The sequence below is a fragment of the Chlamydotis macqueenii genome, chromosome 1 (genome assembly GCF_036417535.1).
Source record: "Chlamydotis macqueenii isolate bChlMac1 chromosome 1, bChlMac1.mat, whole genome shotgun sequence".
Lineage (NCBI taxonomy): Eukaryota > Metazoa > Chordata > Aves > Otidiformes > Otididae > Chlamydotis > Chlamydotis macqueenii.
The window spans coordinates 144,056,425-144,070,133 of record NC_141556.1 but is presented as its reverse complement, the minus strand read 5'-3'; the positions used below and the strand labels follow the sequence as shown (position 1 = coordinate 144,070,133).

The window sequence follows — 13,709 nt, the reverse complement described above, 5'->3', positions numbered from 1 at the left end:
ATTAAGAGTGGACATGACCACCCAATAACAGCCGAAGAAAAAATTATACGTAGCTGAGAAGAAACTGTAGCAATGAATCATTCCCACAGTATAATGAAGGGATTATTGCACTTTAAATGGAGAACTTGATTGAATAAACTTATCTGATCACACCCTAATTTGTTATAATTTGATACCTTTCTTATATTAAAACTCAGCTGCTGATAGCATTTGTTATGCTTAACAATATTTGATGGTTTAATTACATAAGGTAGCAATAAAAGGTTCAGGTGTTAAAAAAGCATTAGCGTAACTACACAGGGCATAGAAGGAAAATATTGATAGCAGCTAATGGATAGTGACAGTTTCCATCAAAAAGACAATTTTACTTTTCAGCTATGGAAGTGGATATGAGAGGAAATGTGCAAAAAAAACGGTGCCTCTAGTGCCACAGCCAACTGCAGCTGCTGGCAGCAATGGCCAGGTAGATGCCTACACGATACAAATAAGCTTGTAATAATATTCAGTCTCAGGGGATAAAGTAACCTACAATGTAGCAGAGGTCAAAAAAAAGCAAATCGTAATCAGCAAGCTCAGCTCCATTGGCAGCATGGGGAGGAGGAAGCTCAAGTGCTGGGCAGACACCTACCATTGTGGCCGTGAAGGGGATATTGTCGATCACAGAGGAGGCCAAAGCAGACACCCAGAGAACTAAAATGATGGCCACTGCCAAGCGCTGGTCCTCAGGAACCACCTGGAATCCAGAGAAGTCAAATTACAGCTTTGATGAGATCAGTGTTGCTCCTTCCCTTCCTATGGCATAATCGCACATTTTTCACAGTTTAAATCTATCATCATTTATTACTCCTTCAGGTTCTGAGATAGGAAAAGCACCTTAAAGAAAATAGCTCAACATTACACAATTACTGTTCTTTTTCCAAGAAAATCTGAACAGACATAAATACAAAGACTGATATTTCTAACACTCTTACTTGCATTTCACACAAGAAATAAAATGTGCAACTCTAAATTTTCTTCTTTTAGTCTTTACATTTTCTTGGGGTTTTTTAGACTACAGAAAAGGCTTGCCTTTTGTATTTACAGCTCTGTTTATTCTGGCAGTGGACAGATACATACATATTGAATATTATCCACACCAAAGTATAACATGCTTTCTTGATATTGCTGATGCAGTAATGCAATCATTAACATTAAATTCAAAATCAAAGTATTATTCGTTATTCTATTGGACTAAAACAAATTTTCTTACCTGTTAAAAAACTGTGAATATTTTAAGCATACCTTTATTAACAAAGCTGTCTGCTCTCCTATATAGTCTATTAAGTGCAGATGAGCCAAAGCCTAAAAAAAAAAAGAGAAATTAATATCAACTAGTGAGTAGCTGATGCAGTTACATTTTTTTTCAGTGGATGTAAGAAACTATGACTCCTTCGCATTCACAAGATATTGATATTCATCTCATGTAGCTTTTACAGCAACTTTGCAATTATTGGAAAGAAAAGACACAGCAGAAATTGGTAGCTGTATTTGCAGAAGTGGGTTGGTTGCACTGGAATGACTGGTGGGCTTGCTTAAGAGTGTGGGGCACAGATGTCAGAGAACAACTGAAATTTAATTACATTCTTCAGTGGTTACGTGTTTTCCTGAATACTTGAACACAACCGATTTTCAACCAACTTCCCCAAAACCACAATATAGATAGAACGATATCATTTGCCTAAGAGGTCAGATGAAATCAGGCATCTTGTGCTCAGACTCAGATGAAGAAAAGAGAAAGCAAAACATATTTTTCTGTTAAGTAGCTTCCTTAGACCCATAATAAAATAACACTGCCCATCTGCTAAACCAGGCCAGAGGTCTTGGGTGAATGGAAATTGGCAGAGAGGCAGTAGCACCTGAAATGCAGAAAACCAGGTCAAGTCAGACACCCGAGCCGAGGAGAGGAGCCCTGTAAGCATGAGGCCAGGGGACAGCCTGGGCCAGGCTGCTCTGTTCTCCCTGTGAGAGCCATTCCCATTTGTACAGGACACCTGGACAGCATCCCATACAAACATGGTTACTACCACGGATGAAAAGACATAGCAAGGCTCCAGCCTAGTGGTGATGGCTCTGATCTCTCCTTGTGCAGACAGGAGAGTACAAACTGAGTCTTCACACCCCAAAATAATGATCTATTCCCTCAAACCACAAGGTAGAAGGGTGATTTTAACTCATGAGAGCTGGCCTTCAATTCACTTTGATTTGTTTTCTTTTCTTGCAAGTGTCCAGAATTAAGCACTAACTTCAGGTTGAATGGGGTGTATCTGTTTCTGTTTCTCAGGGAAGAAATAATGTTTGGCTGAGCCTGGACAAGCTGGTTGGCTTTTTCTGTTTTTCTGGCATGACAAGGAATCAGTTAGCTGCAATGCCTCTCTTACTGACTCCACTCCCACACAGAGCTGCAGAAGTCAGTATTCACCCAACACAACACTGTACAACACACACAACCTGGCAGTCAGAGCCCTTCAGAGACATAGAATCATAGAATCATAGAATGGTTAGGGTTGGAAGGGACCTTCAAAGGTCATCTAGTCCAACCCCTCTGCAAGGAACAGGGACATCCCTGACTAGATCAGGTTGCTCAGAACCTCATCCAGCCTGGCCTTGAACGTTTCCAGGGATGGGGCCTCCACCACCTTTCTGGGCAACCTGTGCCAGTGTTCTATAACTCACATCGAAAAAATTTTTTCCTAATTTCTAATCTAAATCTGCCCCCCTCTATTTTAAAACCATTACTCCTTGTCTTATTGCAACAGGCCCTACTGAACAGCCTCTCCCCATCTTTCTTGTAGGCCCCCTTGAGGTACTGGAAGACCGCTATCAGGTCTCCCCGGAGCCTCCTCTTCTCCAGGCTGAACAGCCCCAACTCTCTCAGCCTGTCCTCAAAAGAGAGGTGCTCCAGCCCTTTTATCATCTTCGTGGCCCTCCTCTGGACCTTCTCCAACTGGTTCATGTCCTTCTTGTGTTGGGGGCTCCAGAACTGGACACAGTACTCCAGGTGGGGTCTCACCAGGGCAGAGTAGAGGGGGAGAATCACCTCCCTCGACCTGCTGGCCACGCTTCTCTTGATGCAGCCCAGGATGCGGTTGGCCTTCTGGGCCGCAAGGGCGCATTGCCTGCTCATGTTAAGCTTCTCATCCACCAGCACTCCCAAGTCCTTCTCCTCAGGGCTGCTCTCAATCCATTCCCCGCACAGCCTGTATTTGTGCCGGGGATTGCCATGACCCAGGTGCAGGACCTTGCACTTGGCCTGGTTGAACTTCATGAGGTTGGCACGGGCCCACCTCTCCAGCCTGTCAAGGTCCCTCCCGATGGCATCCCTCCCTTCCAGCGTGTCGACGGCACCACACAACTTGGTGTCGTCAGCGAACTTGCTGAGGGTGCACTCTATCCCACTGTCCATGTCGCTGACAAAGATGTTGAACAGGGCCGGGCCCAGCACGGACCCCTGAGGGACGCCACTCGTGACCGGTCTCCACATGGACATTGAGCCGTTGACCACCACCCTCTGAGTGCGGCCATCCAGCCAACTCCTTATCCACCGAGTGGTCCCTCCATCAAACCCATGTCTCTCTAGTTTAGAGAGAAGGATGTCATGCAGGACAGTGTCAAAAGCTTTGCACAAGTCCAGGTAGATGATGTCAGTTGCTCGTCCCTTGTCCACCGATGCCGTCACCCCGTCATAGAAGGCCACCAAATTGGTCAGGCACGATCTGCCCTTGGTGAAGCCATGTTGGCTGTCACCAACCACCTCCTTGCTCTCCATGTGCCTTAGCATGGTTTCCAGGAGAATCTGCTCCATGACCTTGCCAGGCACAGAGGTGAGGCTGACCGGCCTGTAGTTACTTGGGTCTTCCTTATTCCCCTTTTTAAAAATTGGGGTTATGTTCCCTCTCTTCCAGTCATCGGGGACCTCACCAGACCGCCACAACTTCTCAAATACGATAGCCAGTGGCTTGGCAACTTCATCCGCCAGTTCCCTCAGGACCCGCAGATGGATCTCATCAGGACCCATGGACTTGTGCACCTTTAGGTTCCTCAGATGATCCCGAACCTGCTCTTCGAGTACAATGGGCAGTTCTTCATTCTCGCAGTCCCTGTTTGCACCTTCTACAGCTTGGGTGGTGGGACAGGAACTCTTGTCGGTGAAGACTGAGGCAAAAAAGTCATTGAGAACCTCAGCCTTCTCCATGTCCTGGGTAACCAGGACACCAGTTCCCTTCTGGAGGGGGCCTACATTTGCCCTGGACTTTCTTTTGTCCCCTACGTACCTATAAAAGCTCTTCTTGTTGCACATCTGTGGAAAAAAACCATTCAACTTGCACGCTGTCAAGTTCCATGATAGGGATGGACAAAGATCCTAATAGGCACTGAGTGGTGTGGTATAAGACAAGTAATGTCAGAGTGACAAAGGGCCTGTTATTCAGACTGGCAATTCCTGTACCTGCAGCTAGCTCAGGTGGCAGCTGAACACTAGTGGTTTGGGTATCACTCCATATTAAATTTGGCCCAGAAATTATATTCCATTTTAACAATGCACTGCACAAGAAAATGTATATCTACAGTTAAAGATGCAGCACACAGAAAATGAATAATAAGACTTTTAAATGCATACACATACATGACAATTTTAAGTTACCATTTTCCATTACCATAAGCTATCTGCATTGCTTTATCAACTCACAGGTTATGAAAGTGACTTTTAAAATGTATGTAAAAGCAATATTTTTAATTAACTGTAATATTTTTTTTCTGTAATTCCTTTGCATTTACACTTTAAAACAAACTTTTAACACCTAGCTGTCAGAAACCAGAGCTCAGAGTTACAATCAGTTAACATTGATGCCTTATTACTTAATTATCTATTAACACAACATACTACTTTTCAGTAACACTCAAAATTTGTTTTGGAATCCAGACACGGTACTACAAAAGAGATATTCAGGATAGAGGGGAGGAAGTGAAGAATACGCACATTGCTCCTGCAAGACAGTCAGTCTATATGTAGCCCATCACATCAGAGATGATGACAGTACTAATCCCATAACCAACTTTAGGGTCTCTCTACAGTATCCAGGCCAGTCGCCCGCAAGCACCTAAGCGAAGGTCAGCAATTGGAACCCTGCCACTGGCCTCCCCTGGGTGTAATCAGCAGAGAGGGTCTCCTGGATCTTCCTGTGTCTTCTCAGAGGAATAAGTATCACTGCACGATTTGGTGCCTCCAGGCATACTAGCTCCTGTCTGACAGCTCAAAATACTCTTTCACTGCAGAAAAAATCATGCGCCATTTTAGATCAAAGGCTAATTTATGCACAAAAAAAAAATTGCATGAAACTGTCTTATGGACAACATGTCATGATGACTGTTATAAATAAACACTGTCTGAAGGGATAAAGGTAAAATGGCAATTTTGGCTATAAAGGTGAACAAAATACTGTATCCTTAAGAGGCATAGAAGCTTATCTCACAAAGGGACAGAAAAAGCAGAAAGATTTTATAGCCTGTAACAGCCAGTTGTGAACAAGGACTAAAAAGACAGATGCAAAGATGAATTACCTGAAGGATACAATAGAAAACAAGATTGGTCCAAAGGATTTCCAACTTTTTCATGGCAAAAGACCTATTAAACTGGACCACTGAGCACCCAAAGGCAGAACCTCTGAGAGTTCCCCCACAGCTCTAGAGCTTAATTCACGTTTTCCAAAATTTTCATAACTCCCACACAGGTTTTTAAACATGCCTTATAATATGAAAGGAACATTTATAGCAGCAGGAAATAGCTTCAGACTGAGAATCCTCTAAGACGAAGGATCACCAAGAGTGACCCACAAGAATATGAGCTGACAACTGTGGAGTGCCCAGCTCATGGAAAGATTTCTTACATTTCAACGCATATCTTTGTTTTGACTTGTTTCTTCTTGACATTGTTAACCTAAAGCAAAGAAAAATGCCTTGTCACGGACTTTCATCTCCTACTAATCCAAAGGGTAATAGATTCAGATCAAAATTATCAGCAATGATATTTTGAACATTTTTCTTATTCATTTATGGGGAAGAATTTAGTGTCTCTCACTTTTTTCTTTATTATGTGTTCAAGTTTCTTTCATGACCTTGAACTGCTGGTATTCTACAGAGCCAGGAAAAATATTCTTTCATTAGCAAACTATTCACTGAGACCCAAGAAACCGTAACTTCAGTGAATTACAACAGTCGTATCCGAAGTCTGGCAGTAAATGGCAAATAACTTTACTATGTTACTGTGCAGTCACACAGTACTCAAATCAAAACCATTCAATCCAAGCTAAAACAACAAATACATCAGGGAATGCAACTAATAAACTGTTACAGTAGCAGCAGAAAAAATAAACATGGCTTCAATACAGTTTCCCTATAAGAGCCAGAAAATACAAGGATATATAGAGTCTGATAATGTAGAGCGGTAAAAATTGACTGTACTAATGGTTGCACAATAAATCAAAATTTAATCATGAATCTTAGATATATGAGCTCACAAACAAGCCTCCTAATGATAATCAGAGTTTCCATTCATCTTCTTAGAGGTTACCAGATTTTGACTTCCAGTTTGACATTAATTAGTGTTAGCTGAATTATTTCCTGTTTGCATTTGCTTTAAATTTTGTCCCTTTTACTGTTGGTGATTTTTTTAATAGATCCCAATTTACAAATTCTTGGATTCTCTGCAATTACTAGGAGGGAGGATGGAGGAAGAAGGCTATGTGAGCAAATTTGTTATTACAGGTTTTTCCCAGGCTGCTCACTCAGACAAATCACTAATCACGGCAGTGCCAGTGGCCACTTTGGTTTTGTCAGTCATGTATTTACAACATAATTGCATCACTTAAACTCAACATATAACAACTGAAAAATATCAAGCATTCTAGAGGAGCCACAGAAGCATAATTGACAAGCAAATGTGAGTATTCATACAAAGAATTATCCAAACATTTAGGGTAAAAATAAATCTTAAAAAAAGCATCAAACAGTAAATACAATGTGATACAAACATGGCTGAACTGTTTCTAATAGTCAAGCAGACAAACACAAAGAAACTACACAGCAAGATACCCAGGCATTCACAATACTGCATATATTTTAAAATTACAATTGCGAAGAAAAATTCAGTTATATTATCCTTTCAAATCATACTCTTATGAAATCTCTTCTGACATTTGGTAGCCAGCATATAGCAGAGAGCATGGTTTATTCTTCTTTTATTTTTCCTATCTTTTGTCTAAATAGTTGCAAAACACATAAATACATATAAACTATCTCCACACATAGACCGCTTACAAACCTGGAAACTAAAATTCCACTTATATTAAAATTATTGTGTCAGATACATTCAGCAAATGCAGCAGGAGAGAGAGAGACCAAGCTTACAGTGAAAAATTAATTACCAAAGAGGTCCAGCCAACTTCCACCGCTCTGCAATTTCTCTTTGTACTGCCATGACTACAGTCAATCTTCAATATTCCAGCAGGATTGAATCTGCAGGAGGCTGCTTCCCAGGAACATGATTCACATTTTAAGTCAGTTATAACTCTTCAAGCTTTAGAAATTAGAGAATCTTACCTCCATGAGAACAAACAATGCTGCAAAGAAAAGGAGGGTTGCCCACTCAACTCTGTTCAATATAATCTCAAAATCATGGATGTCTGCTAGCACTAGCAGCCAAATGGCTCCCAACATGGCAATCCAGCCTGCATTAGAAAAAGAGAGAACACCACTTTACATGTCACAGACTTGTTGTCTGGGTGTTGTGCCACCAACGGAAAAGTTACAGTATTGCATTTTTCAGAGTCTTGAACACTCAATGGCTGCGGAATCCTAGAATAATTTGGGTTGGAAGGGACCCTTAAAGGTCATCTAGTCCAATCCCCCTGCAAGGACCAGGGACATCTCCAACCAGATCAGGTTGCTCAGAGCCCCATCCAAGCTGGCCTTGAATGTTTCCAGGGATGGGGCGTCCACCACCTCTCTGGGCAACCTGTTCCAGTGTTTCATCACCCTCAGTGCTATGAGCTCTAGAAGATAAACAGAGGATGGAAAAATCTCTTTAAGAAATAAAAGGGACAGACTTAAACAGTAAAACAGGCTCTATGCAGATAGGATCAATCTATACATGCTGAAGTGTTTTCAGAAATATATTTTGGTAACTGATTGAGAGAAAATGCAAAGCAAATGCACAGTCAGACAGAGAACCTAATCAGTAAATTTCCAGTCCGAGCAAGACTCACTTTCTCTCTCTACAGGTAAAATGCGTTCTGGAGCTATTTGATTCCTCTGGCATATTTATCTTAAACAATAGAATGGGATTTCAGACATGAAACAAAAGGGGTTGGGGTGTTTTTTTCCTCAAAACAATGCTTCTCTTTCTTTCTTCTCTATTTTTTTTTCCTAAATAGGAAATGATTTTGTTTTTTAATAGAAAAAAATAACGTACATAATTTAAAGGTTTTTTAATGGCATGGAAATAAAGCCTCTCAGCTCTTCAAGTTATTTCTCTCTTTCTTGTGACCATTTTATATAACTTATAATATTTCATATATCCACAAACAGAAAGTGATGGATTCACAAAATTGCAGAAAAAAAAAAAGAGGAAGAAAGAAGAATAACAATCTGTGCTGGCAAAGAAATTTAAGTCAAAAACTTATGATCAAATAACAAATGTAACTTAAGGAGAATAGGCCCCTGCTATGAAGAAGATAGATGAATGAAGTGAACCCTCTCCAAAAGCGTTCAAGAAACACTATTGTAAGAAAATTTAAAGGTAGAAGACCAATTCATAAAACTTTAGGCCATCTAATTTACAGCTTGTGTAAAAGTATTTTTCTGTTAGAAGAAGAAAGAGATCCAGAGACATCCAACAGTTTTAAATCAAGCTATATTCCATTTAAATTCTATTTGAATATAAAAGAAATAAAGAGACCAAAGGTTCTCCTTGGTCATGAAGCTGTAAACATCAACTATTTTCTAAAAAAAAAAACACCTCTACAGTGTCACATAACTATTCCCTTGTTGAAGAATGCATTTTCCTCTCTCAATAACCTTTTAGGAGCTTTCAGTGACATGTTGCACTCTTTAAATGAGAATTTCAGGTTACCTGTTATCAGTAAGGAACATCCACCGAAAATACTGCTGCTCAGTGTGGGCAACCAGACCTGCCCGAAAGCCAAAAGCAGCAGCTCAGGAGTTACTCTGGCTGGTCAATTTGGCAAGTAGAGCTAAATCAGCTATCTTGACACTAGCTCCAGTTTTTGTGCTATAAGGTGGGTTTATTTTATGCTGTAGTATTTGTGTAGCAGTGAAATAATATTTCTTGCATTTTTCAGCTCCAAAAAACAGCTTCTCTTGGTGACATCAGCTCTTCAATCTGTTTCTTTCTTCTCAAGCGCCTCCAAGTGCCATCTCCCCAATTTACTCTTGATGCCCCTAACCTGGCTTCTGCCCTCTCTGCTTGGCTGAAACCACATTTTCCAGCACTACAGACAGCTTCTCTCTTCCCCAGCCCTCTCCCCATGATCCTTATTCTTGAAAAGCTTTGACATGGCTGATCATTCTGGTCTTGCTGTTTCCTTGATAAGTGACTCTCATAAGATTTTTTTCTTTAGCATAGTGCAAACCCAATCTACACAGAGATGCAGGGAAATCCTTGTAAACAAACAGGTATGAAGGACTAGGAAGTTTAAAGTGTTGACAGCAGAAATACCACCATATAGGTGGAAACAAAGCCAAAGCTAAGCAGAGCGCTGAAAATTGAAGGAATTTTGTATCCCAAATTTTGTAGCTTCAGCTCCTACATCGTTCCCAATACAGATTTTGAGCAAAATCCGATCTGAGTGCCCCACGGGATCCAAAAAACATGTCTCACAGCCAGCTCTGCTTACTTCCAAAGACAGAAACGCAGCCATGCTGCAAGTTGAGCGAGTCTGTTCCCTGCTTTGGTCACAGTGATCTAATCAGAGTGTGTGGTCAAAAATAGCTCATGCATGAGCATCATAATGCAAGGGAGGAGGAGAAGAATAATCATGAAAGAGAGCAGACTAGGAATAGCTGGTCCCTCTCACAAGTCTCCTACTAAACTCCAGCAGTGAGGTAAAGCTCCCCTCCCTCCCTTCAAGACAGCCTGGCTCTGAAAGCAAACTCTACTTTGGCTGTCCTTTGCTCTACAGGGTATGAAATGTGGCACAGTCAGGGTGAAATCCATCCCATACCACTGAAGCAGGGAGAGAGATGCCAAGTGTTAGAAGAGGTTCCGTTTAGGTGTATAAGGAGGAAAGCTGGCTTTGGTGCGCTGGGGTAAAGCATGCATATCCTTTGTACTGTATGGAGTCTCTCTTCAAAAAGGCTCTGAAAGAAATGCTGGGTCACAATTAATCATCTCAGCCCTCCACATTTTGCAAGGGGCTGGAGCAGCTGCCCTCCTCTATTCCCAGCCACATCCTCCAGTAACCGTTTGTGTAGAAGACCCACTTTTGCAGCTTCAGGTACACACAGCCTTGCTTCTTCTCTTTCCAAACAGCTGCCAAATTTTCTTGTGAAGAATTAAATTTTTACCACCTATTGGAAAAAGACTCCAGAACTGATTAAAGAGTATGTGTTTAGCTTGAATGATGAAGTGGCAATGCCATATAAAGGATCTTCAAGGAAAATGTTCTGAAAATTCTTGATAATCTCATTCATCCCATAGCTAAATCAGACTTTGCAAAGCCAGTTACAAACCATAGGGACAGGAGCACTCCAGGAGTTTCCAGAGCAGCAAAAGAAAGGAAGGAGAGAACTGTCAGTTCCTGTCTACCACTAGGAAATGCATGGGCTGATTTTCTTCTGACTGTCAAGTCTTGGCTGTTCTCTGAATTCCAGTAAAGAACAGTGGGCCCAACTCCGCCTTAAATAAATAAAGATTATGGCAATTCCTGTCAGAGGACTACTGCAAGGGAAAGTAGATTTGTGCAGATCAGGAGCTTAGTAGCAGAATTTTGCTGCTATTTTGTATAAATATAAGTGGCAATGTTACCTTGCATACATTTTGTATGCAAGTACAACAAAGTGAAGAGTTAAAGAACAGCAATTTCTCAATAGTTCTGGAACAATCTGTGATAATATTTTGGCATTATTTCTACTCTCCTGCCTCCAACGAAAATAAATCAACTTGAACATGCTGAACAGAGATAACAATTATTCGCTAAAGCTAATGAAATGTAATTGAATAGCAGAAGAGGTAGATAGAGCCAAGCATTTTCTAGCACCACAAGTGTTATCAGCATGTATTAGCTCCACGCACATGGCTTTGCATGAGAGAACAGTGCCTTGCCTTACAATATTATTCCCTGGGAATATGGCCGGGAAGGGATGTGTCCTCCTGCAGTGCTCTAGCAAGTACAGCTCAAACACCAGCTGCCATCTCTGGCTGCACAGAGCTTATTTCAGCCTATACACACAGTCTGTTCAAAGTGTATTTGCTCTCCTTTCTGTGCCTGCAAAGAGGAGAAACAGTTACCCATCTCTGAGAGGGAGTGAAGAGAAGGGGAGAGGAGAGAGGAGGTCTCTCAGGGAATTTGGAGGACTTTATGTGAGCTCTCTGTTGATGATGCCTTTTAGTACCATGGTTTGACCTCAAGCTTCCCATAGCTGAACAAGAGTAAAGTCGTCTTCTGAAGCCCGAAGGTCACAGTAGTGAGTAGTTAGTATATGTCCATAACTGCTTGACTGACTGCTCTCTGATGAACAGCTTGTCAAACTTAACTACAAAGTTAACAAACACATGGCAGCCTCCCTTTCTAAGTGGACAAGTTTTCTAAGGCTTTTCCAAGGCCTTTCTAAGTACAATCATGAAAGTGAACATACTATATCAGTGTTTTATATATTTGGGTAGCTTTGCATTTGCCCTGGATTCAATTTGAAGCTATTCCTTCCTCTTTGAAGAATTGAAAGTACTAGGATACATTAAAGACTAGCTTCTCTGTTAATTTATTTTCTAGCTTACTGGGCTGCAGAAGATAGCCAGTAGGAAGAGAAACAGAAATAATTTCAAAAAATAATTTCCCATTACTATAGGAAAAGCAAAGTCCATTTATATTTGCACAGACCACTTCCTTTACTGCCTTTTAGTGTCTCTGTTTCACAACAATTGATTTTCTGGAAACATAACATGGAGAGAAACTGAATCAAAATTCCATTTCTGCATTGATATGGTACCTCTTGAAGTCAGTGACAATTTCTGCTTATTTTAGGAAAAATAAAATTAGATTTTATTATAAAATACACCTTGCAAATTTATAATCCATTCCTCACAGAAAAGATTCCCTGGCCTTCTGGCTGGGACCAGAAAAAAAAAACAGTACAGTAGAAATAGCTTCAAAGCTTTGCTATTCTCATACTCTTTACCCAGCAGGGAAAACCACCTTTGGAAAAATACATAGCTCATTATGAGAGTACAATTGCCATCCTACTCAGAAAAAACCCTCCCTTATTTTGACATAATCAAGCAGAAGAACTTGAAAATAGAAAACAATCTAATAGAATCAAATAGAAGCCTAGAATATGCGGGAAGAAGGTAGGCAAAAGAGAAAGAAATGAAAGAAAAAATATACTGTGTAATCTGTAGGCCTTTCAAATGCTTATTAAGAATTTGTATTCCTTAGTAACAGTAATTTTATCTGACCTACTACCAGCTTAAAAGCATAATAATCTTCCTCCTAATGATGTCAACATGTAAACACTGTATGTTCACTTTATGTGTGCAGAATTTGTAATAATGTCTTTATTACTTTATACTGATGGTACACTTAAATTCATTTCTACCGAAGTTGATGTGGCACTTGAGACATATACACTGAAAATCAAAGCCAGGAAAACATTTCACAACCTCATTGCTGGCCTACGCAAAACAGCATGCTGTGCTGCTCAAGAAATTCAGGTGCAGGGTATTACATTTAGGTAGGAAGAGTTAAATTTGCACAAATCCAGGGTGGGAAGCAACCGGATACCTAACAGTCCCGCAGAAAAGAAATACAGTGGATCACTACTGAGCCTAATGGCCCACTGAAACACAGAACCAGGAGGATAAATGGTAAATTCTGTGAAGCAACCTCTGCTCTCTTCATCCCTGGTAAACTCTGAGAAGATACACTTCAAGAAAGATGCATACTCATTAGGAAATCCAAGGCAGAGAAGTAAGTACAATCAACAGTCCAACAAGTTGACTTTTGAGGAAAAAAAAATTAAAGAATTCAGGATATTTAGCTCAAAGATAAGCAGATTTAATGGGTTCTGGAAAGTCTTCAAGTTTGTACCAGGCTGCTGCAGAAGGCAGAGAGTAACCTGTTGGCATCAGCAGTAGAGGGTAGGACAAGAGGGAGTGCAGAGGAGGTGAAATAGCAGCAAGGCAGATTCAGGCTACACAGTATTCAGGGTCACATATTTATAGCAGTTGAGAAATAAATAAAGTTTTCTAAAAATCAGCTAGACCAGCTTCTGTCAAATGAAAATATAATACTCCTATCTGCAAAGAATAGCATGGACACATTGATTTCTTAGACATTTGTCACTGAGCAAAGTATGATATTCTTTTTCTCTATTTGCCAAAATGGCCACAGCAACTTACTGTAAACTGCAGAAACCCTTTTATACCACAATGTCCATAACCA

The 13,709-nt window shown here is 40.7% G+C and overlaps 1 protein-coding gene across 2 annotated transcripts in view; it reads right to left on the bottom strand.

Annotated features, from left to right (window-relative positions):
- Window positions 1-13,709, bottom strand: part of OCA2 (OCA2 melanosomal transmembrane protein) — a 175,915-nt gene that overhangs the window by 61,314 nt on the left and 100,892 nt on the right. For both annotated transcript variants that reach the window (XM_086740677.1, XM_086740684.1), the window contains exons 18-20: window positions 7,633-7,760; window positions 1,282-1,341; window positions 629-733 (exon numbers count right to left, since the gene is read on the bottom strand). In XM_086740677.1, the coding sequence (XP_086596803.1) occupies window positions 629-733; window positions 1,282-1,341; window positions 7,633-7,760 (293 nt within the window). The remainder of the gene's footprint in view (window positions 1-628; window positions 734-1,281; window positions 1,342-7,632; window positions 7,761-13,709) is intronic.